This window comes from Ammospiza caudacuta, chromosome 27 (assembly GCF_027887145.1).
Source record: "Ammospiza caudacuta isolate bAmmCau1 chromosome 27, bAmmCau1.pri, whole genome shotgun sequence".
Lineage (NCBI taxonomy): Eukaryota > Metazoa > Chordata > Aves > Passeriformes > Passerellidae > Ammospiza > Ammospiza caudacuta.
Window position 1 is genome coordinate 6,352,137 of NC_080619.1, and position 19,871 is coordinate 6,372,007.

General features: G+C 67.2%; 1 protein-coding gene across 1 annotated transcript; it reads left to right on the top strand.

The window, feature by feature from the left end:
* Positions 1-685: 685 nt before the first annotated feature.
* HDAC5 (histone deacetylase 5) lies at positions 686-18,068 on the top strand. Its single transcript, XM_058820370.1, has 27 exons — positions 686-759; positions 2,051-2,164; positions 4,219-4,293; positions 6,066-6,271; positions 6,847-6,979; positions 7,069-7,183; positions 7,287-7,414; positions 7,541-7,672; positions 8,708-8,814; positions 9,050-9,178; positions 9,692-9,926; positions 10,588-10,781; positions 11,071-11,340; positions 11,585-11,735; positions 12,538-12,671; positions 12,752-12,872; positions 13,569-13,618; positions 13,689-13,796; positions 14,292-14,347; positions 14,440-14,527; positions 14,607-14,726; positions 14,807-14,904; positions 15,624-15,742; positions 15,834-15,967; positions 16,216-16,300; positions 17,032-17,185; positions 17,913-18,068. Exons 2-27 carry the CDS (start codon positions 2,143-2,145, stop codon positions 17,950-17,952), a joined length of 3,204 nt encoding a protein of 1,067 aa, XP_058676353.1. The 5' UTR covers positions 686-759; positions 2,051-2,142; the 3' UTR covers positions 17,953-18,068.
* Positions 18,069-19,871: the final 1,803 nt, after the last annotated feature.

Here is a 19,871-nt window from a genome sequence, read left to right on the forward strand (position 1 = left end):
ACCCCCTTTCCCCGCGCGTGTCACATGTGCACACGCGTGTGTCCCGCGTCACCCGGCCGGGCCCCGCGGCGCCGCCGGTGACTCAGCGCGGCCCCGACCCGGCGTGATTCATCCCGCATGTCCCCGCGGCACGGGCTGAGTGACCCCCCCAACTCGGGCCTGCTACACCCACACGCGTGCGTGGACAAGGCCACAGGCGTGTGTGTGTGTGTGTGCATGAGTGTCCTGCACACGCGTGTCTGCGTGTGCCCCGTGTCCGGTAAGTGTGGCAGGCTGACGTGCAGCTGCTCACCGAGCACGCGTGTGCCCTGCGGAGCGTTTCCCGCCTGGCCTGTGGCACGTGTGTGTGTGTGCAGCATGGCCTGTCACCCGTCACACACCCGTGTGTGCCCTGGCACGCTCACACTCACTCACACTCCCACGCTGCTACATGCTCATTCATACACCTGCGTGCCCTTGCACGCACACAGTCACACGAAGCTGTTACACGCTCATTCACACACCGACAGCGCCTCACGCTCGCTCGCTGCGCGGCCCCTTTAAGGCTCGAACAGGCTCCGCCCCTCGTTAGGCACCGCCCCTTTAAGGGGGGGGGGCTCCGCGCGCGCGGGGCTATTTTTAGCGCCGGGCGCCGTCACGTGACCGCGGAGTGACGTCACCGAATGTTGTTGTCGGGGCGGGCGGGGCCGCGCGGCGAAGATGGAGGAGGAGGCGGGGGGGCGGCGGGGCGCGCGCCGGGCGGCACCGGGGGGACCCCAGGTACGGGCGGCACCGGGGGGACACCGGGGGGACACCGGGGGGGCCGCATCGGGGCGGGGACCCGCGCCGGGGGGGGCTCCGCGGGCTGCGGGACCCCCGGGGGGGCTCCGTGCGGCGGAGGGGGGGCTGCGATCCCGGAGCTCCGGTGCGGTTCGGGGCCGGGGTGGGGGGGTCTGTGCAATGGGGGTGCGGTTCGGGGGGCGCGGGGTGCCCCATTGCATTCCTGGGGCGCGCCGTGCGGAGCGGGGGGGGCCGCATGGGGACCCCCGTGCGGGTTTGGGGGGGCTGCAGCGGGGGGAGCCCTGCGCGGGTCCGGGGCTGCAGCGGCACCGCGGGAGGGGGGGCGGGGGGGTCCCGGTGTGCTCGGGGAGGGGCTCCGGTGAGGGGGGGGGGGGGGGTCCGCTGCGGGTCGGGGTCTGCGCTGGGGGTCCCGGTGCGATCCGGGGCGGGGGCTGCAGGAGGGGACCCCGGTGCGGGAAGGGGGGCTCCTGTGCATTCCGGGGTCCCGGTGCGGCTCCAGGGGGGAGCGCCCGTGCAACGGGGGGGCCCTGCGGCCCGGACCCTCCCCCTGCGCAGTTTCGGGGGAGCCCCGCAGTTTGGGGGGTCCCGCTGCCATCGGGGGGTCCCGCTGCGGTTCGGCGGGGCGCCGCAATGAGCGGTCCCGGCGCGGCTCGGGGGTCCCGGTGCGATGATGGGCCGCGCACGGTGCAGCGGGGGGGTCCCGGTGCTCTCGGGGGGCTCCCGCAGTGTCGGGGGGCCCGTGCGCGGCACGGCGGCGGCTCCGCAGCGCGGCCGGGGGGGCCGGGGGGGCCCCGCTGCACCGCGCCGGGCTCGGCGCTGCCGGCGGCGCCGCTGCCGTGTGTCCGTCCCCGTCCCCCCCCCGCCATGGGGTCCGTCCCGCCGCGTGGCCCTCGCGGGTGACGCCCCCAGACCCCGATCTCGGGGTGACGCCTCGGTCTGGGGGGGGTCAGCGTGTGTCCCCCCTGCAGCCGCGTCCTTATGGGGGTCCCATCCGTGTCCCCGTGGGGTGGCACGGCCGAGGGTCGCTCCCCGTTATCCCGCGGTCCCCCCCTTTTCCTGCAGAGCCTTGTCTAACGCTGCCGAGCCCCAGGTCCCTTCTGGGGGTGCCCCCAGCCCCCCCATCCCGGCGAGCACCGGAGGGGAGGGGGCCGCATCCTGCCCTGGGTGGGTGCTCGGGGGGGGCTCGGTGCGGGCTCAGACCCCCCCTCCCCCGTTTGCTGCGGGGGGAGTTTCGGGGGTCCCGCGGTGCTGACGGCGTTTGGTCCCGCAGGGCTCCCGGGCGGCGCGGGCACAGCCCCGGTGCCCCGGCCGGCGCTGACGGACACGCGGCTCTGCGAGCCCCCCCGGCACCCGCGGGCCACCATGGACCCCCAGAGCGACGCAGGTGAGAGCCCGAGGGGGGCTGTGCCCGCTGGGCACCGCCGTGTCCCCCCCTGGGCACTGTCCCCACCGTGTCCCCTGTCCCTGCTGTGGCACCCAGCAGATATTGGGGTACCGGGGCCCGCAGCAGCGTTCCGCCCACCGGGGCGCATCCGCCCCGAACGGGGGTACCGGGGGCACCCCCTGTCCCGGTTATCCCAGCCGGTGCCGCCGCCGCCCCGCCGGGAGGGGAAACTGAGGCACGGCCGGCGGCCCCGTCGTGGCGCGGCTCACACGTGGCTCTTTATGGCACCGGGGGCGGGTCCCCGCTGCCCCCCAGGGGTGCCACGCGTGGGGACAGGGACGGCCAGCCGTGCTGGCCGCCGGGGCCGTGCCCGCGCTGTCCCGCCCTGTAATTATCCCGGGGGGAGCTCCGGCGACATCTGGGCGCGCTGGTGTCCCCCCCGCTCCCGCCCCGAGAGCGGGACACCGACACCGCGGGGGAAACTGAGGCACGGGGCGGGGGCCGTGTGTCCCCTCCGTCCCCGGCCACCCCCCCGGGTCCCCGCCGGTGTTGCTGGAGCGCGGCCCGGCCGTGCCTGGCACGGGGCTGGCACGCGGCGCGGTGGCACGGGGACGCGGCCGGGCCACCTCTGCCATCCCCGGCCGCTTTCTCTGGGGTCCTGTCCCGCCTTTGGGGCTGTCTGAGGGGGTTTGGGGACCCCTCGGGGGTGCCGGGCTGGGGCCATCGGGGACGTGGCAGAGGCCACCGCTGTGCTCAGTGGTCCCCATCCAAGCCCTGGGGGTCCCCAATCGCCCTGGGGCTCCTTTTCCCAGCCCCATCCCGGAACCGGGGGGGTCCCATGGGTGCTGGTCCCATCTCAGGGTGCACCCCTCTCCCTCCTGGAGTTCTGGGGGTCCCCACTGCTGTCCCCAAGACCCCCTAGGGTCCCCCGTGTGTGCCACCACCTCTGGGGGGCTCCGCCGCCCGCTTTCCCCCCTGTGCCCTGCCGTGGGAGCCGGGAGAGGAGCCCGGCTGGGATTTGGGGTGCAGCCCCGGGAAGGGGCTCCGGGAGCCGGGCGGGCCCGTTGCCGTTGCCGTTCCCGCGGCCTCCCGGCCGCCGGCAGCACCAGAAATAACCGGGCTGACGTCAAGGCCCGAAGCACCCCGGGGGGGGCAGCGGGGGGGGCGCGGGGTGTCCCAGAAATATCCCGGCTATTAAAAGGCTTGGCTCGGGATTAACGCCTGGTAAATAAACGTGGCGCTGCCGGGGGGGTTACGCACGGTCTGGGCGCCGTAGGGGGGGTCCCCGTGGGTGAAAAGGGGGGGATTCCACACCTCAGCACGGTGTCACCCCCCTCCCGCCCAGGATTGTCCCCGCAGAGCCGCTTGGGGACGGCGATCCATTGGGAAATGTGCTGGGCTGGCAGCTGTGCCCCCCACCCAGCCCCTCTTGGGGGGTCCCGTTGGGGGTCTGGAGTGGGACTGGGGGGGTCCCTCGGCCTCCAGGTTCCCAAAATGGGGTTAATCCCCCCTTCGGCACATCCCAGCTTTGGTTCCGGCAGCGCTGATTAACGTGGATTAACGTCCCTGGTAATTAGCGGGATGTGAGGGGTGCCATGGAGCTGGGGGGTCCTGGGGACCCCCAAACCCCCCCCCAGGCAGGGCAGCCCGTGCCCCCCCAGCCCCCGGGGCAGTTGTGGGGTGCAGCGGGGTCTGGGGGGGCAGGGACACAGCGCTTCCCCTGCCGGGATCTGCCGTGCCCCCCCCCGGCACAATTCCCTATTTATAGCCGGCTCCTCCCGTGCTGTAGCCGGCTATTTCCAGGCGCCACAGAGAATAGCCTGGATTGGGGGGGGGGGCGTGGGTGAGGGGGGGCCCCTCGGCCCTGCCCTGCCTGCAGTGGGGGGGCTGCAGTGGCTCCCGTCACCCCAAAACCCAGGGATGCTCTGTGACCCCCCCAGCCCCACCTGCTGGGGAGGGATTTGGGGGGCTGCAGTTGGGTTTGGGGGTGCAGGTGCCCCCCCCCCCCCCCCCATTCCCAGCCCGTTCAGGGGGTCCCGGGTGTCTCTCTGCAGAGGGGGGGTCCGGCCGTGAGCCCCCGCTGGAGCTGCTGCCCCGTGTCCCCCTGCACGCTGCCCTGCCCGCCCCAGGTGAGTGGGGGCGGCCCCCTGTGCCCCCCAAAACCCGGTGAGACCACCCCAAACCCGGTGATGCCCCCCAAAACCCGGTGACACCACCCCAAACCTGGTGAGATCCCCCAAAACCCGGTGATACTATCCCATACCCGGTGATGCCCCCCAAAACCCTGTGACACCACCCCAAACCTGGTGATACCATCCCAAACCGAGTGACACGGCCCCAAAACCTGGTGACGCCCCCCCCAAACCCGGTGACACCCCCACAGGCGTGCAAGGGGGGAGCTGCTCTTCAGGTGTGTAAGAGGGAGAGCCCCCCCTTGCACAAACGTGTGTGCAAGGACAGGTGCTGCAGCCCTGGGGATCCCCAGCCCCTCCCGTGCCCCCATTCCATGGGACACCCCCGTTGTGCCCACGGGGACCTCTCTGTTTGGGGGGCCCCGGGCAGCAAGGGGTTAAACCCCCGTGTCCCTCAGGGGGGCCGCAGGTGGGGTGTGCCCCCCCCGCAAAGCCCCCACTGACCCCAAGGTGCCCCCTTGGCACCTCGGAGCTGGGTGCTGAGACCCCCCCTTTGCACCCCGACACCCCTCGGGGCACTTTGGGGACCCCCGGCTGAGGGGGGGGCTACCAGGAGTACCCCCAAATACCCCCGGGAGAGCCAAACCGTGGGGCTGGATGGGGCTGGGGGTGGTCGGGATATGGGGGGGGGGGGGGTCTGGCTCTTTTTGGGGGGGGGGTGCAGAAGTACCCTGGTGTACCCCCAAATACCCCCCGGGAAAACCAAACACCGGCATTATATGGGGGTGCTTCTTCTCCTGGGGTTGTCTGTCTGTCCTGGGGGGTCTGTCTGTCCTTGGGGGGGGGGGGTCTGTGCCCCCCCTCCGTGCCCGGTGACGTCGGTGGGTCCGCGCAGGGACACGTCAGTGCCCCGTCAGTGCCCGGGGGAGGGGGCTGGGCTGGGGATGGGGGGGGGGGCGCTCATTGACATGCACCGCGTGCCCCCCCCCCGCCCATTGCCCGCCCCCGCCTTCCTGTGTGCGTGGGGCCGCCCCCACCCCCACCCCGGTCCTGCGTGTCCCATCCCTCCCTGTCCGTGCCCCCCCCCCCACCGGTGGATGTGTGGGGGGGATATTTTGGGGGGGGGGCTGTGGGATATTTGGGGGGGGGTCGGTGTGTGCTGCAGATGGAGGGGTTTGCATTGGGTGAGGGACCCCCATTTTTATTTTTGGGGGGGTTGAGTGGGGTAGGGGTTTATCCAGGTTGATGGGGCTGGGGGAGACCCCTGAGAGCTTCCTTGATACCCCCAACCCCCAGAACCCACCCCAAACCACCAGTGACCCCCCCCTTCAATGAGTCCCACCTGCCAGCATCACCCCCGGGACACCCCCAAACCGCTCTGCGCCCCCGGAGCCCCCCAAAGCTGCCCCTTGAACCCCTGCCAGCCCCCTCCATCCCTCCCGGGCTGTCCCCATCCCATTTCCCCCCCGACCCAGCGTGTCCCCATGGAGATGGAGGGGTTTGCATTGGGTGGGGGGCCCCCTCGGTTTTATTTTTTGTGGGGGTCGATGCAGGGGGATGGAGCTTGGGGGAGATCCCCGAGGGCTTCCTTGACGCCCCCAAGCCCCAGAACCCACCCCAAACCACCACTGACACCCCCCCCCATCTTGGAACATCACCCCCAGGACACCCCCAAACCGCTCTGAGCTCACCCCAAAGCTGCCCCTCGAACCCCCCCCAGCCCCCTCCATCCCTCCCGGGCTCTCCCCATCCCCTTTTCTCCCTCCCAGCGTGTCCGGCAGGGCCGGAGGGGCCGGGGCCCGAGGCGGGGGTGGACGCGGGGCTGGCGGCGGCGCGGGAGCAGCAGCTGCAGCGGGAGCTGGTGGCCCTGAAGCAGCAGCAGCAGCTCCAGAAGCAGCTGCTCTTCGCCGAGTTCCAGAAGCAGCACGAGCACCTCACCCGCCAGCACCAGGTGCAGCTCCAGAAGCACCTCAAGGTGGGTGGGGGGGGGGGATTGGGGGTGGGGGGATCTGGGGGGATGGAGATGGGGGGTGTCACCCATTGGGGGGGATGGAAATGGGGAGAGGGATACTGGGGATGATGGGGATGTGGGGTGTCAGTCACTTTGGGGGGATGCTGGGGATGATGGAGATGTGGGGTGTCACCAGTCTGGGACTAATGGGGCTTTTGGAGGGGCACTGGGGATGATGGAGATGTGGGGTGTCACCAGTCTGGGACTAATGGGGCTTTTGGAGGGGCACTGGGGATGATGGAGATGTGGGGTGTCACCAGTCTTGGGGGGGAGATGGGGCTTTTGGAGGGGTACTGGGGAGGATGGAGCTGCTGGGGGAGGAATATGGGGGTGATGGAGCCACGGGGTGGGATATTGGGGCTGATGGAGCCTTTGGGGGGGATGCAGGGAGCGATGGAGCCGTGGGGTGTCACCGATGGAGGGTGAGGGAGCCATTGGGGGGCACACCGGGGGTTCCAACACCTGCCCTTGGGGCCGGGGGCTCGGGGGGGCTCCCGGGGCCGTTCCCGGGGTGCCACGGCGGTGCCCCCTCCCCACAGCAGCAGCAGGAGGCCCTGGCAGCCCGGCGGCAGCAGGAGCTGGAGCAGCAGCGGCAGCGGGAGCGGCAGGAGCTGGAGCAGCAGCGCCTGGAGCAGCTGCAGAGCCTGCGCCCCAAGGAGCGGGGCCGGGACAGTGAGTGGGGGGCTGGGGGGGGGGATGTGGGGGGCCGTGCTGCCCCCTGACCCCCCCGTGCTGCCCCTCTGACCCCGCCGTGCCCCCAGGCGCCATCGCCAGCACGGAGGTGAAGCTGAAGCTCCAGGAATTCCTGCTCAGCAAGACGAAGGAGCCGGGCCCCGGCCCCCCCAACCATTCCCTCCCCCAGCACCCCAAATGTTGGTAGGTGCCCCCGAGCCCCCCAGGACCCGCCTTAGCCACCCTGGGGGTGACCCGGGTGTCCCAGCGGGGTCTCTGCCACCTTCCCCCCCCCACCCCTCTCCAGGGCTCACCACACCTCGTTGGACCAGAGCTCCCCCCCCCAGACCGGCAGCCCGGGGACCCCCCCGTCCTACAAGCTCCCCCTCCTCGGCACCTACGACGGCCGGGACGATTTCCCGCTCCGCAAAACCGGTGGGTGGTGGTGACATCGCCGCGGGGGTGACACGGTGACACTCCCGGTGGTGGTGACACGGTGACACTCCCGGTGGTGGTGACACGGTGACACTCCTGGTGGTGGTGACACCTTCGTGTCCCCAGCGTCCGAGCCCAACCTGAAGGTGCGCTCGCGGCTGAAGCAGAAGGTGGCGGAGCGGAGGAGCAGCCCCCTCCTGCGGCGCCGCGACGGCTCCGTGCTCAGCGCCTTCCGCAAGCGCCACGTGGAGATCACCGGTGCGTGCTGGGGACACCGCGGGGACAGTGGGGACACCGCGGGGACACGGGCTGGAGTCGCTCACGCAGGTCGCCAGTGCTTCCCCAGAGCTCCCGTGGCCTCTTGTGGCTGGGGTGACACGTGTGACACGTGCAGGGCGTCAGGGTGTGACACAATATGTGACAGAGGGCAAATGTCCCCGTAGCCTTGTGGCAGAGGGCAGTGTCCTCGTGCCCATGTGACGTGTGTGTCACACACTGATAGTATGTGACACGCAGCAGTGTCCCCGTGTCCGTGTGACACTCGCGTGTCCCACAGTGTCAGGGTGACATAGGGCAGTGCCAGTGTGTGACACACTGTGTGACATGGGGGGCAGTGTCCCCATGCCCGTGTGGCACAGGGCAGTGTCCCCATACCCGTGTGGCACACGTGTGTCAGTGTGTGACACAGAGCAGTGTCCCTGTACCCTTGTGACACACCTGTGTCCCCATACCTGTGTGATGCAGGGCAGTGTCCTCATGCCCATGTGACACCTGTGTCCCACAGTATCAGTGTGTGGCACAGGGCAGTGCCCCCATGCCCATGTGTGACACACGTGTCCCCCGCAGTGTCAGTGTGACACAGGACAGTGTCAGTGTGACATGGAGCAGTGTCCCAGTTCCTGTGTGGCACACTCGTGTCCTGCAGTGTCTGTGTGTGACGCAGAGCAGTCTCCCCATGTCTGTGTGACACCCGTGTCCCCTGCAGTGTCTGTGTGACACAGGACAGTGTCAGTGTGACACACCTGTGTCCCCATGTCTGTGTGACACCCGTGTCCCCTGCAGTGTCTGTGTGACACAGGACAGTGTCAGTGTGACACACCTGTGTCCCCATGCCCGTGTGACACACGTGTCCCCCGCAGTGTCTGTGTGACACAGGACAGTGTCAGTGTGACACACCTGTGTCCCCATGCCCGTGTGACACCCGTGTCCCCTGCAGTGTCTGTGTGACACGGGACAGTGTCAGTGTGACACACCTGTGTCCCCATGCCCGTGTGACACCCGTGTCCCCCGCAGTGTCGTCAGTCTGCAGCAGCGCCCCCGGGTCGGGGCCCAGCTCCCCCAACAGCTCCCACGGTGCCCACAACGGCCTGGCAGCCTCTGTCCCCAACATCCACAGCGAGGTACGGCCCCGTGGGGACAGGGACAGGGATGGGGACACACGGGTGGCGGGGAGGGTGTCAGTGGTGTCCTGTCCCCACACGTGTTGGTGGCATGTTGTGTCCCTAACGTGTTGGTGGTGTCATGTTCCCACACGTGTTGGTGGTGTATCCCCACACGTGTTGGTGTCCTGTGTCTGTCCTGTCCTGTCCTGTCACCCTCGGGTGTTGATGCCACCTTTGCCATGTGGTGCCACAGCAGCTCCTGCCCCAGCCCCGCGCCCTGGCCCTGGACGGGGCCCAGCTCAGCCTCTACACGTCCCCATCGCTGCCCAACCTGTCCCTGGGGCTGCAGGCCACTGTCACCGTCACCAGCGCCCACCTCCCTGTGAGTGGGGGCAGAGGGACACTGGGCTGGGTGACACGGGGACCCCGGGCTGGGTGACATGAGGACCCTGGGCTGCTTGGCACTGGGGACCCCGGGCTGGGTGACACGGGGACCCTGGGCTGCTTGGCACTGGGGACCCTGAACTGGGTGACATGAGGACCCTGGGCTGGGTGGCACCGGGAGCCTGGGCTGGGTGGCACTGGGATCCCGGGCTGGGTGGCACTGGGGCTTGGCTGGGGGGACATGGGAATCCCACAGGCACCTGGAACTCCACAGAGGGAACATAAGGCACCCACGGGGACACGGGGACACTGTGACGGGTGGCACTGGGACGTGGAACTCCACGAGGCGGGGATATGGGGATGCAGTGGGGAGTGGCATGAGGGCCTGGCACCCTACAGCAGGAATGTGGGGACCTTGCAGGGGTGGCACAGGGACCCCACAGGGGTGGCACAGGGCCCTGGCAGCCCTGGGGTGACATGGGCACCCCCGGCGTCACCACTGTCCCCGCAGGTGTCCCCCAAGCTGTCGCCGCAGGCGGAGGGCGAGCGGCCGGGGGTGCCCCCGGGGGTGTCCCCGCTGCGCCCCGGGGCCGCCCTCACCGGGAAGTTCCTGAGCACGTCCTCGATCCCGGGCTGCCTGCTGGGGGTGGCCCTGGACGGGGGGGACACCCCCAGCGGGTCCCCGTCCCTGCTGCAGCACGTGCTGCTGCTGGAGCAGGCGCGGCAGCAGAGCACCCTCATTGCTGGTGAGCCCCAAGCGCCTGCTGCGTGTCCCCTCGGTGTCCCCTCGGTGTCCCCCTGGTCCCCACTCGGTGTCTAGTGTCTCCCTGATCTCTTCTTGGTGTCCCCTCAGTGTCCCCCTGCTCCTCCCTCTGTGTCTCCCTGACCCATTCTCAGTCCCCCCTCAGTCTCTCCTCAGTGTCCCCCCAATCCCTCCCTCAATGTCCCTATAATTCCCCCCTCAATGTCCCCTCAGCGTCCCCCTGGTCCCTCCCTCAATGTCCCCCCAATACCCCCACACTGTCCCCATGATCTCCCCCTCAGTGTTCCCCTGCTCCTTTCTCGGTGTCCTCCTGATCCCCTCTGAATGTCCCCTCAGTGTCCCCCTTATTCCCCCCCAGTAGTTCCCCAATTTGCCCCCGTTTTCCCCCCAGTCCTGCCCAGTTCCCCCAGTTTATCCAGCATTTTCCCAGCGCTTGGGTGGCTCTGACGGTGTCCCCGTGTCCCCACAGTGCCCCTGCACGTCCAATCCCCACTAGTGACAGGGGGGCTCGGGGTGGCTCTGACCCGATGTCCCCGTGTCCCTGCAGTGCCCCTGCACGGGCGGTCCCCGCTGGTAACGGGAGGTGGATCGGGGGGCTCTGTGGGGCTGGGGGTGGCTCTGACGGTGTCCCCGTGTCCCCGCAGTGCCCCTGCACGGGCAGTCCCCGCTGGTGGCGGCAGAGCGGGCCGGGGCTCCCCGCGGGGGGGGCAGCAAGCTGCCGCGGCACCGGCCCCTGAGCCGCACGCAGTCCTCGCCCCTGCCCCAGAGCCCCCAGGCGCTGCCCCACGGGCCCCTCCAGCAGCACTTCCTGGACAAGCAGCAGCTCCAGCTGGCCAAGGTGGGCCTGGGGGGAGTGTGGGGTGGGTTCTGGGGAGCTTTGGGGCACCGCTGACCCCCAAAATACAGCAGGGGGAGCAGTGCGAGCGGGGGAAACTGAGGCACAGGGTGGGAACTGGGGAAGGGCTGGACAAAGGTCTGTGGGGTGGCTGTGGGGTGACTGGGGTGTGGGATGGGTGTGGGGTGGGTACTGGGTGGCTGTGGGGCACAGGGTGGGCACAGGGGGGCCGTGGTGTGGGCATGGGGCAGGTACAGGGTGCGGGGGCTCACTTAACCCCCGTGCCCCCCAGCTGCTCCCCAAGGGGGCAGAGCTGGCACGGCAGCCCCCCACGCACCCCGAGGAGACCGAGGAGGAGCTGACGGAGCAGCAATCGCCCCCCCCGGGGGACAGGGGCCCCCCCGGCCCCCCCCTCGGCCCCCCCATCGCCCTGGTGTCCCCAGAGGCCGGGGACCCCCCGGAGCAGCCCCAGGAGCCCCAGGGCTGCCAGGAGCCGGGGGACAGCGGGGACGAGGCCCCTGGGGACCCCGACGTCACCGAGCTGGGGGTCACCTACAAGCAGGTGAGACTTTGGGGGGGCACCCAACCCTCCCCAGCTCCCTGAATCCCCCCAAACCCCAGCTCCAGCACCCCCTGCCCTCCCCCGGCCATGTCGCGCGCGTCCCCCCCGTTTTGGGGACGCTGCAGCCGCAGCGATGACTCGCGAGGGTCGGTGACTCATCCCCCGCTCTGTCCCCTGTCCCTGCCACCCCCACGCCGTGACCCCCCCTCGGTGAGTCAGCCGCCCCCTCCCCTCGCCTCGCCAGGTGTACCCCGAGGCGCCGCTGCAGCTCTTCCCCGCGCCCCCCCTGGGGGTCCTGGCTCTGCCCCACGCCGCCCTCGCCCGCACACAATCGTCCCCGGCTAGCGTGAAGCCCCCCCAGCCCGAGGGGCCCCCCAAGCACCTCTTCACCACAGGTACGGTACTGGGGGGTGGGGGGGTCCCTGTGCCTTGGGGTGCTGGGATTTGGGGGGTCCTGTCCCATGGGGAGGGGCAGGGATGGCTGTGTCCCCCCCCCCGAGGGTCCCTTTCTGTGGTGGGGCTCTGGATGTTCCTCTCCTGTGGGGTTCCCTTCTTCCCTGGGGTTCCCAATCCTGGGGGGTGCCCAGGGGTCCCCCAGCCCCACAGGGTCCCTCTGTCCTCTGGGGTTCCCAATATTTTGGCATGTCCTGGGGTTCCTCAATGCCACAGGATCCCTTTGTCCCTGGAGTTCCCCTGCTCCATAGGATCCTTCTGTCCCCTGGGATTCCAAATATTTTGGAATGTCCTGGGTCCCTCAGTGCCACAGGATCCCTCTGTCACTTGGGATTCCCAATACTTTGAAATGTTCTGGGTCCCCCTACACCATAGGATTCCTCTGTCCTTGGATTCCCAATGCTTTGGAATGTCCTGGGGTCCCTCAACTCCACAGGATCCCTCTGTTCCCTGGGGTTTCCAATACTTTGAAATGTTCTGGGGTCCTCTTACACCATAGGATCTCTCTGTCCCCTGGGCTTCCCAATATTTTGGAATGTCCTGGGGTCCCTCTATAGCATAGGATCCCTCTGTTCCTTGGGGTTCCCAGTACCTGGGGGTGCCTGCTGTCCCCCATCCCACGGATTCCCTTTGTCTCCCGGGCTTCCCCACACTTTGGGGTGCCCAGGGATCCCTGTGCCCCCGGGATCCCCCTTCCCCTGGGGGTGTCCGGGGGTGCCATCTGTGCCAGCTGTGCCGTGCCAGGTGTGGTGTACGACACGTTCATGCTGAAGCACCAGTGCACCTGCGGCAACACCACCATCCACCCCGAGCACGCCGGCCGCATCCAGAGCATCTGGTCCCGGCTGCAGGAGACGGGGCTGCTGGGCAAGTGTGAGGTGAGGGGGGGTCCCCGTGTCCTGGGAGGGGTCAGGACGGCGTGGGGAGCCCGGGGGGCTCAGCCTGTGCCCCTCCCCAGCGGATCCGGGGCAGGAAGGCGACGCTGGAGGAGATCCAGACGGTGCACTCGGAGCACCACGCGCTGCTCTACGGCACCAGCCCGCTGAACCGCCAGAAACTGGACAGCAAAAAGCTGCTGGGTGGGTGCTGGGGGGCTTCTGATGCCTGGGACCCCCTCTCTAGAGCTGGGGTCACCTTGCTGCCCTGTTCCTTGTGATCCCTCTGTTCCCTGTGGGTCTCCATCTCCAGGAGAGTCCGTGTCCCATGGAGGGTTCCAGTCCTTGGGGTGTTCAGGGGTCCCATGGGATCCCTCTGTCCTTGGGGTTCCCCCATCTATTGGGGTGCCTGGGGTTACCCCATCCCAGAGGCTCCTTGTCCCCTGGCATTCCCAATCCCTTGGGGTGCCCAAGGGTGCCCTTTTCCCATGGGATCCCCCATCCCCTGGCGTTCCCAATCCCTTGGGGTGCCTTTTTCCCATGGGATCACCCTGTCCCCTGGGATTCCCAATCCTTTGGGGTGCCTGGGGTTCCTCCTGTCCCACAGCGTGTCCCGTTGGCTCCTTGTCCCCTGGCATTCCCAATCCCTTGGGGTGCCCAAAGGTGCCCTTTTCCCATGGGATACCCCTGTCCCCTGGGGCTCCCCCATCCCTTGGGATGCCTGGGGTTCCTCCTGTCCCATGGGATCCCCCATCCCCTGGTGTTCCCAATCCCCTGGGGTGCCCTTTTCCCATAGGCTCCTTGTCCCCTGGCGTTCCCAATCCCTTGGGGTGCTCAGAGGCCCCGTTACCCCACGGGACCCCTGTGTCCCCTTGTCCCCATGACCCTTTGTCCCCGCAGGTCCCATCACCCCGAAGACGTACGCGGTGCTGCCGTGCGGGGGCATCGGGGTGAGTGTGGGGCAGGCCTGGGGGTGTCCCCGGGGTGGCCGTGCCCCTGTGACCCGCGGTGTCCCCGCAGGTGGACAGTGACACGGTGTGGAACGAGCTGCACTCGTCCAGCGCCGTGCGCACGGCCGTGGGCTGCCTGCTCGAGCTGGCCTTCAAGGTGGCCGCAGGGGAGGTCAAGGTGAGCGGGTGGCACTGTCACTCTGTCACCCTGCCTGCCTGCACGTGTCCCTCCCTGTCCTGTGCGTGTCCTTGTGTCCCAGTTGTGCCCCAGTGCCACACGTGTCTGTGTCACACACTTCCCTCTGTGTCCCACACATGTCCCTCCCTGTCCCATGCATGTCCGTGTCCCAGTTGTGCCCCAATGCCACACGTGTCTGTGTCACACACTTCCCTCTGTGTCACACACACACATCCCTCTGTGTCCCACACATGTCCCTCCCTGTCCCATGCATGTCCGTGTCCCAGTTGTGCCCCAATGCCACATGTCTCTGTGTCACACACACATCCCTGTGTGTCCCACCTGTGTCCCAGTTGTGCCCCTGTCACACACGTGTCTGTGTCACACACACACGTCCCTCCCTGTCCCATGCATTTCCCTTTGTCCCAGTTGTCCCCAGTGCCACACTTGTCTGTGTCACACACATGTCCCTCTGTGTCCCTCTCTGTCCCCCAGAACGGCTTCGCTGTCATCCGCCCCCCAGGCCACCACGCCGAGGAGTCCACGGCCATGTGAGTACAGGGACAGGCTGGGACCCTCACCCAGGGCCACCCCCTGCCCAGTGCCACCCCCTCCACTGATGTCCCTTGTCCCTTGTCCCCAGGGGCTTTTGCTTCTTCAACTCAGTGGCCATCTCGGCCAAGCTGCTGCAGCAGCGGCTCAGCGTGGGCAGGATCCTCATCGTGGACTGGGTAAGGGGGGCACAGGGGTGACCCCACAGGCCTTGGGGGTGGCCGTGGGGGTGTCCCTGACCCCCGGGTGCCCTCCCAGGACATCCACCACGGCAACGGGACCCAGCAGGCCTTCTACAGCGACCCGCACGTGCTCTACATCTCCCTGCACCGCTACGACGACGGCAACTTCTTCCCGGGCAGCGGCGCCCCCGAGGAGGTACCGGGGGGGTTTTGGGGTGTGGGGGGGTCCCTCCGTGCCCCCCTGAGGCACAGGGGGTCACCCGTGGCTGTGCCCAGGTGGGCAGCGGGCTGGGCGTGGGCTACAACATCAACATCGCCTGGACCGGCGGCGTGGACCCCCCGATCGGGGACGTGGAGTACCTGACAGCCTTCAGGTGGGGGGGCTGCGCCTGGGGGGGTCCATGGCTATGGGGGGGCTCTGCCTCGGGGGGTTCTGCTGTGCTGGGGGGGTTCCTGAGCCCTTGGGGTGCGTCTGTCCTATGGGAGGGGTCCCTGTGTCCTTGGGGAAGGGTCTCTGTGCAGTGGGGAGGGGTCCCTGCATCAGGGGGTCCTCTGGATCCTGGGAGGGTCCCTGCACACCTTGGGGGGGATCCCTGCTCACCTTGGGGGGGATCCCTGCACACCCTGCAGAGGTCCCTGCACACCTTGGGGGGGATCCCTGCTCACCTTGGGGGGGATCCCTGCACACCCTGCAGAGGTCCCTGCACACCTTGGGGGGGTCCCTGCTCACCTTGGGAGGGGGTCCCTGCTCACCTTGGGGGGGTCCTTGCACACCTTGGGGGGGGGTCCCTGCTCACCTTGGGGGGGTCCCTGCACACCTTGGGGAGTCCTGCTCACCTTGGGGGGGGTCCCTGCTCACCTTGGGGGGGTCCTGCTCACCTTGGGGGGGGTCCCTGCTCACCTTGGGGGGGTCCTTGCACACCCTGCGGAGGTCCCCGTGCACCTTGGGGGGGTCCCTGCTCCCTGTGGGTCTCCCCGAGTTCTGGGCTGTCCCTGTGCTCTGGGAGGATCCCCATATCCTGGGGGGTGTCCCCATCCTCCCGGGGGGCTCCCCCAGCGCTGGGGGGGTCCCGAGCTGCCGCTGCCCCCCCAGGACGGTGGTGATGCCCATTGCCAAGGAGTTCTCCCCGGACCTGGTGCTGGTCTCTGCCGGCTTCGACGCCGTCGAGGGCCACCTGTCCCCTCTCGGTGGCTACTCTGTCACCGCCAAGTGTGAGTGGGGGTCTGGGGGCATTCTGGGGGTCTGGGGGCCTTCTGGCGGTGGGACCCCTGCCCTGGCACCCCTCACCCTGTGCCCCCCCAGGTTTCGGGCACCTGACCAAGCAGCTGATGATGCTGGCGGGCGGCCGGGTGGTGCTGGCGCTGGAGGGGGGACACGACCTGACGGCCATCTGCGACGCGTCCGAGGCCTGTGTCACCGCCCTGCTGGGCCTCGAGGTACAGGGGGACACCCCTGGGGTCACCCCGAGCCCCCCAGCCCTTCCCTGGGGGCGTGCTGGGGCTCACGCCCCGTGTCGTGCCTCAGTTTCCCCTCGTTGGTCGGTCAGGGGCTCTGGTTTCATCTCTGCTGTGGCTTTGGGGGGGCTGTTGGCAGTTTGGGGGTGCTGGTGGCAGTCTGGGTGTTCTGGTGGCAGTCTGAGGATGCTGGTGGCACTTTTGGGGGTCTGACAAGGTGTCCTCCCCAGCTGGAGCCCCTGGACCCAGCCCTGCTGCAGCAGAAGCCCAACGCGAACGCGGTGGCCACGCTGGAGAAGGTCATCGAGATCCAGAGTGAGGACGGGGGCACGGGAGGTCCCCGAGGGGTCCCTGGGACCGGTTCTGTCACAGGGGGGACACGGGAGGTCCCCGAGGGGTCCCTGGGACCGGTTCTGTCACAGAGGGGACACAGGGAGACACGGGAGGTCCCTGAGGGGTCCCTGGGGCTGGCTCTGTCACAGGGGAGACACGGGAGGTCCCTGAGAGGTCCCTGGGGCTGGTTCTGTCATGGAGGGGACACGGGGGGTCCCTGCCCGCTCGGTGCCAGCCCTGTCCCTAGGCCGGCACTGGGGCTCTGTCACAGGGGGACACGGGGCTCAATGCCCGCTCGGTGCCAGCCCTGTCCCTGTCCCCAGGCCGGCACTGGGGCTCTGTGACAGGGACACAGGGGCTCAATGCCCGCTCGGTGCCAGCCCTGTCCCTGTCCCCAGGCCGGCACTGGGGCTCTGTGACAGGGACACAGGGGCTCAGTGCCCGCTCGGTGCCAGCCCTGTCCCTGTCTCTGTCCCTGTCCCCAGGCCGGCACTGGGGCTCTGTCACAGGGACACGGGCTCGGTGCCCGCTTGGTGCCAGCCCTGTCCCTGTCCCTAGGCTGGCACTGGGGCTCTGTCACAGGGACACAGGGGCTCAGTGCCCGCTTGGTGCCAGCCCTGTCCCTGTCCCCAGGCCGGCACTGGGGCTCTGTCACAGGGACACAGGACTCAGTGCCCGCTCGGTGCCAGCCCTGTCCCTGTCCCTGTCCCCAGGCCGGCACTGGGGCTCTGTTCGGCGCTTTGCCGCCGCCGTGGGCCGGTCCCTGCTGGAGGCGCAGCGTGGGGACACCGAGGAGGCCGAGACGGTGACAGCCATGGCCCTGCTGTCTGTGGGGGCCGAGCACGGCAGGACAGAGCCACAGGCCAGGTACGGCCTGGGGACACGGGGGGACATGGGGAGGGTGTGACACTGGGGGACACAGGGAGTGTGTGACACTGGGGGACACAGAGGGACAGAGGGGGGACACGGGGCTGTGTGACAATGGGGGACACAGGGAGTGTGTGACAATGGGGGACACAGAGGGACAGAGGGGGGACACGGGGCTGTGTGACAATGGGGGACACAGGGAGTGTGTGACAATGGAGGACACAGAGGGACAGAGGGGGGACACAGGGCTGTGTGACAATGGGACATGGGGGGATGTGACACTGGGGGACACTGAGGGGTACGGATGGAGCCAGGTGTGACACTGAGGGGACATGCGGGACACGAGGGGGTGGTGAATGGAGCTGGATGTGACACTGGGGGGGGACACAGTGGAAATGGGGGGGGTGTGACACTGGGGGACACACTGGGGTGTGAATGGAGCCAGATGTGACACTGGGGGGACACAGGGGGACAAGAGGACACAGGATGGGGGTGAATGGAGCCGGGTGTGACACTGGGGGGAACATGGGGGACACAGGGGGACGTGAGGGACATGGAGAGGGTGTGACATGAGGGACATGGGGATGATATGACATTTGGTGACACGGGGGACACAGAGGGTGTGTGACACTAGGAAACAGGGGGGTGTGAATGGAGCCAGGGGTGACACTGGGGGTGTGACACATGTGCTGTGGGGGTGACAGCCACTTGTCCCTGCCCTGCCCAGGCCAGCAGAGGAGCCCATGGAGGCCGAGCCCACGCTCTGACCCGCCCGGCTCATCCACCAAACCAAGGAACACCTGGAAGAGATGAAAAACACACAAAGAAAAAAAAAAAAAAATCACAGTAAAAGGAAAAAAAAAAAAATCCAAAACACACACACACACAAAAAAAAAAACACTAAAAAAAAAAAAAAAGACAAAAAAAAAAAAAAAGGCAGAAAAATCGAAAGGAAAACCAGAAAAAAAAAAAAAAGAGGAAAATATTTTCTTTTTCTATTAAAAAGAGGAGAAAAACACAAAAAAATCCCCCCGCCCGTCCTGTGCCCCGGCTCCCCGCGGTGTTTGCGGTCGTGTCTCTTGTGCAGCAGCAGTTCCACCAGCACCCCCTGTCCCCTGTGTCCCCCCGTGTCCCCAAATGTCCCCTGTGTCCATCAGGTCCCCCCTGGGGCTCCTCGAGATTTTTTTTAGGGTTTTTTCCTTATTTTCCCCCCATTTTTGTGTCTCCTCCCCTCGTTCCCTCCCTGGCTCCAGCTCTGTCCCCCCCTGGGGGAGGCAATGGGAAATATTCGTGCCTTTAAGTAAGTATTTTTTTTTTTAATGCCTTAATTTCCCTTCATTTTGGGTTTTTTCCTTATTTTCTTGGGTTTTTTTGTTTTCCCTTCGGCCTCCCCGTTTTGGATGGGGACAGGAGACAAAGGGACGAGCCCTTGTCCCCCAACCCCCCCTCTGTCACTTTGTCACCCCTTTGTTGGGATCAAATTTATCCTTATAGGAGAGGGAAAAACAAACAAAAAAAGAGAAAAACAAAACAAAAAAAAAAAGGCAAAAAAAAAAAAGAGGAAAAACCACTTTATTTTCCTGTTTTGTCACCAGCCTGAGGGGCCTCGGAGCGATTTTAGCTTTAAAAGAGAGAAAACCACCCAACCCCCCCCAAAAAAGGGATATAATTTTATTACAGATGGATTATTTAATAGTATTTTTTTAATGGGGGGGCGGAGGGGGGGGCTGGGACAGGGACAGTCGTGGGTTAAATTATTCCGGGGGTTGGGGGGGGGGGTTGGGGTGGTCCCAAATTAGGACAGAGGGCTCAGGGTGTCCTTGTCACCTCTCCTGGGAGAAGGACCCGGGTTTGGGGGGGATCGTGCGTGTCCCCAACTTTGGGGACACCCCGAGTGTGTGGGGATCCCCCTCCCATCCCAGGAGAGGAAAACCCCTCTGGATTTGGGGGGGATGAGAGCCTCCGGCCCCCCCCGGCTTGCTTTGGGCTGGTGTCCCCGTCCCCTGCCCCGCCGTGTGTCCCCCGGTCCGTCCGTCCGTCCCCGCTCACGCTCGCTCTGGGTCTCGGTTCGGTATTTTGTAAACTGTCACCGATGTTCGTCCTTGTATAAATAAACTGTTTCTGGCAATAGCCACGGGCCGGTGCCTCTGGGGGCTGGGGTGGCCCTGGGGCCCTGTCCCTGGGTCCGTGTCCCTGGGTCCCTTTTCCTGTCCTCAAGTCTCCTTTTCCTGTCCCTGTGTCCTTTCCCTGTGTCCCTGTCCCTGGGTCCCTTTTCCTGTCCCTGGGTCCCTTTCCCTGTCCTCAAGTCTCCTTTCCCTGTCCCCGTGTCCCTTTTCTTGTCCCTGGGTCCCTTTTCCTGTCCTCAAGTCTCCTTTTCCTGTCCCTGTGTCCCTTTCCCCTGTGTCCTTGTCCCTGGGTCCCTTTTCCTGTCCCCGTACCCCTTTCCTTGTCCCCGTGTCCCTTTTCCTGTGTCCCTTTTCCTGTCCCCGTGTCCCTTTCCCTGTCCCTGTGTCCCTTTTCATGTCCCCGGGTCCCCGTTCCCTCCCTCTCCCTGTGTCTCTTTTCATGTCCCCCTTTCCCTGTGTCCCTTTCCCCGTGTCCCTTTCCCCATCCCTGTGTCCCTGTCCCCGTGTCCCTTTCCCTGTGGAGGGAACGGGGGGTCCCCTTTGTCACCCCCGGGCTCGGG

Bases quoted from the DNA above. Each gene is read 5' to 3' on its own strand.
- HDAC5 (XM_058820370.1), top strand. From the start codon at position 2,143: ATGGACCCCCAGAGCGACGCAG. The intron at 7,415-7,540 runs GTGGGTGGTGGT...TCGTGTCCCCAG, and splicing joins TTTCCCGCTCCGCAAAACCG to CGTCCGAGCCCAACCTGAAG. The intron at 14,905-15,623 runs GTGGGGGGGCTG...CTGCCCCCCCAG, and splicing joins GAGTACCTGACAGCCTTCAG to GACGGTGGTGATGCCCATTG.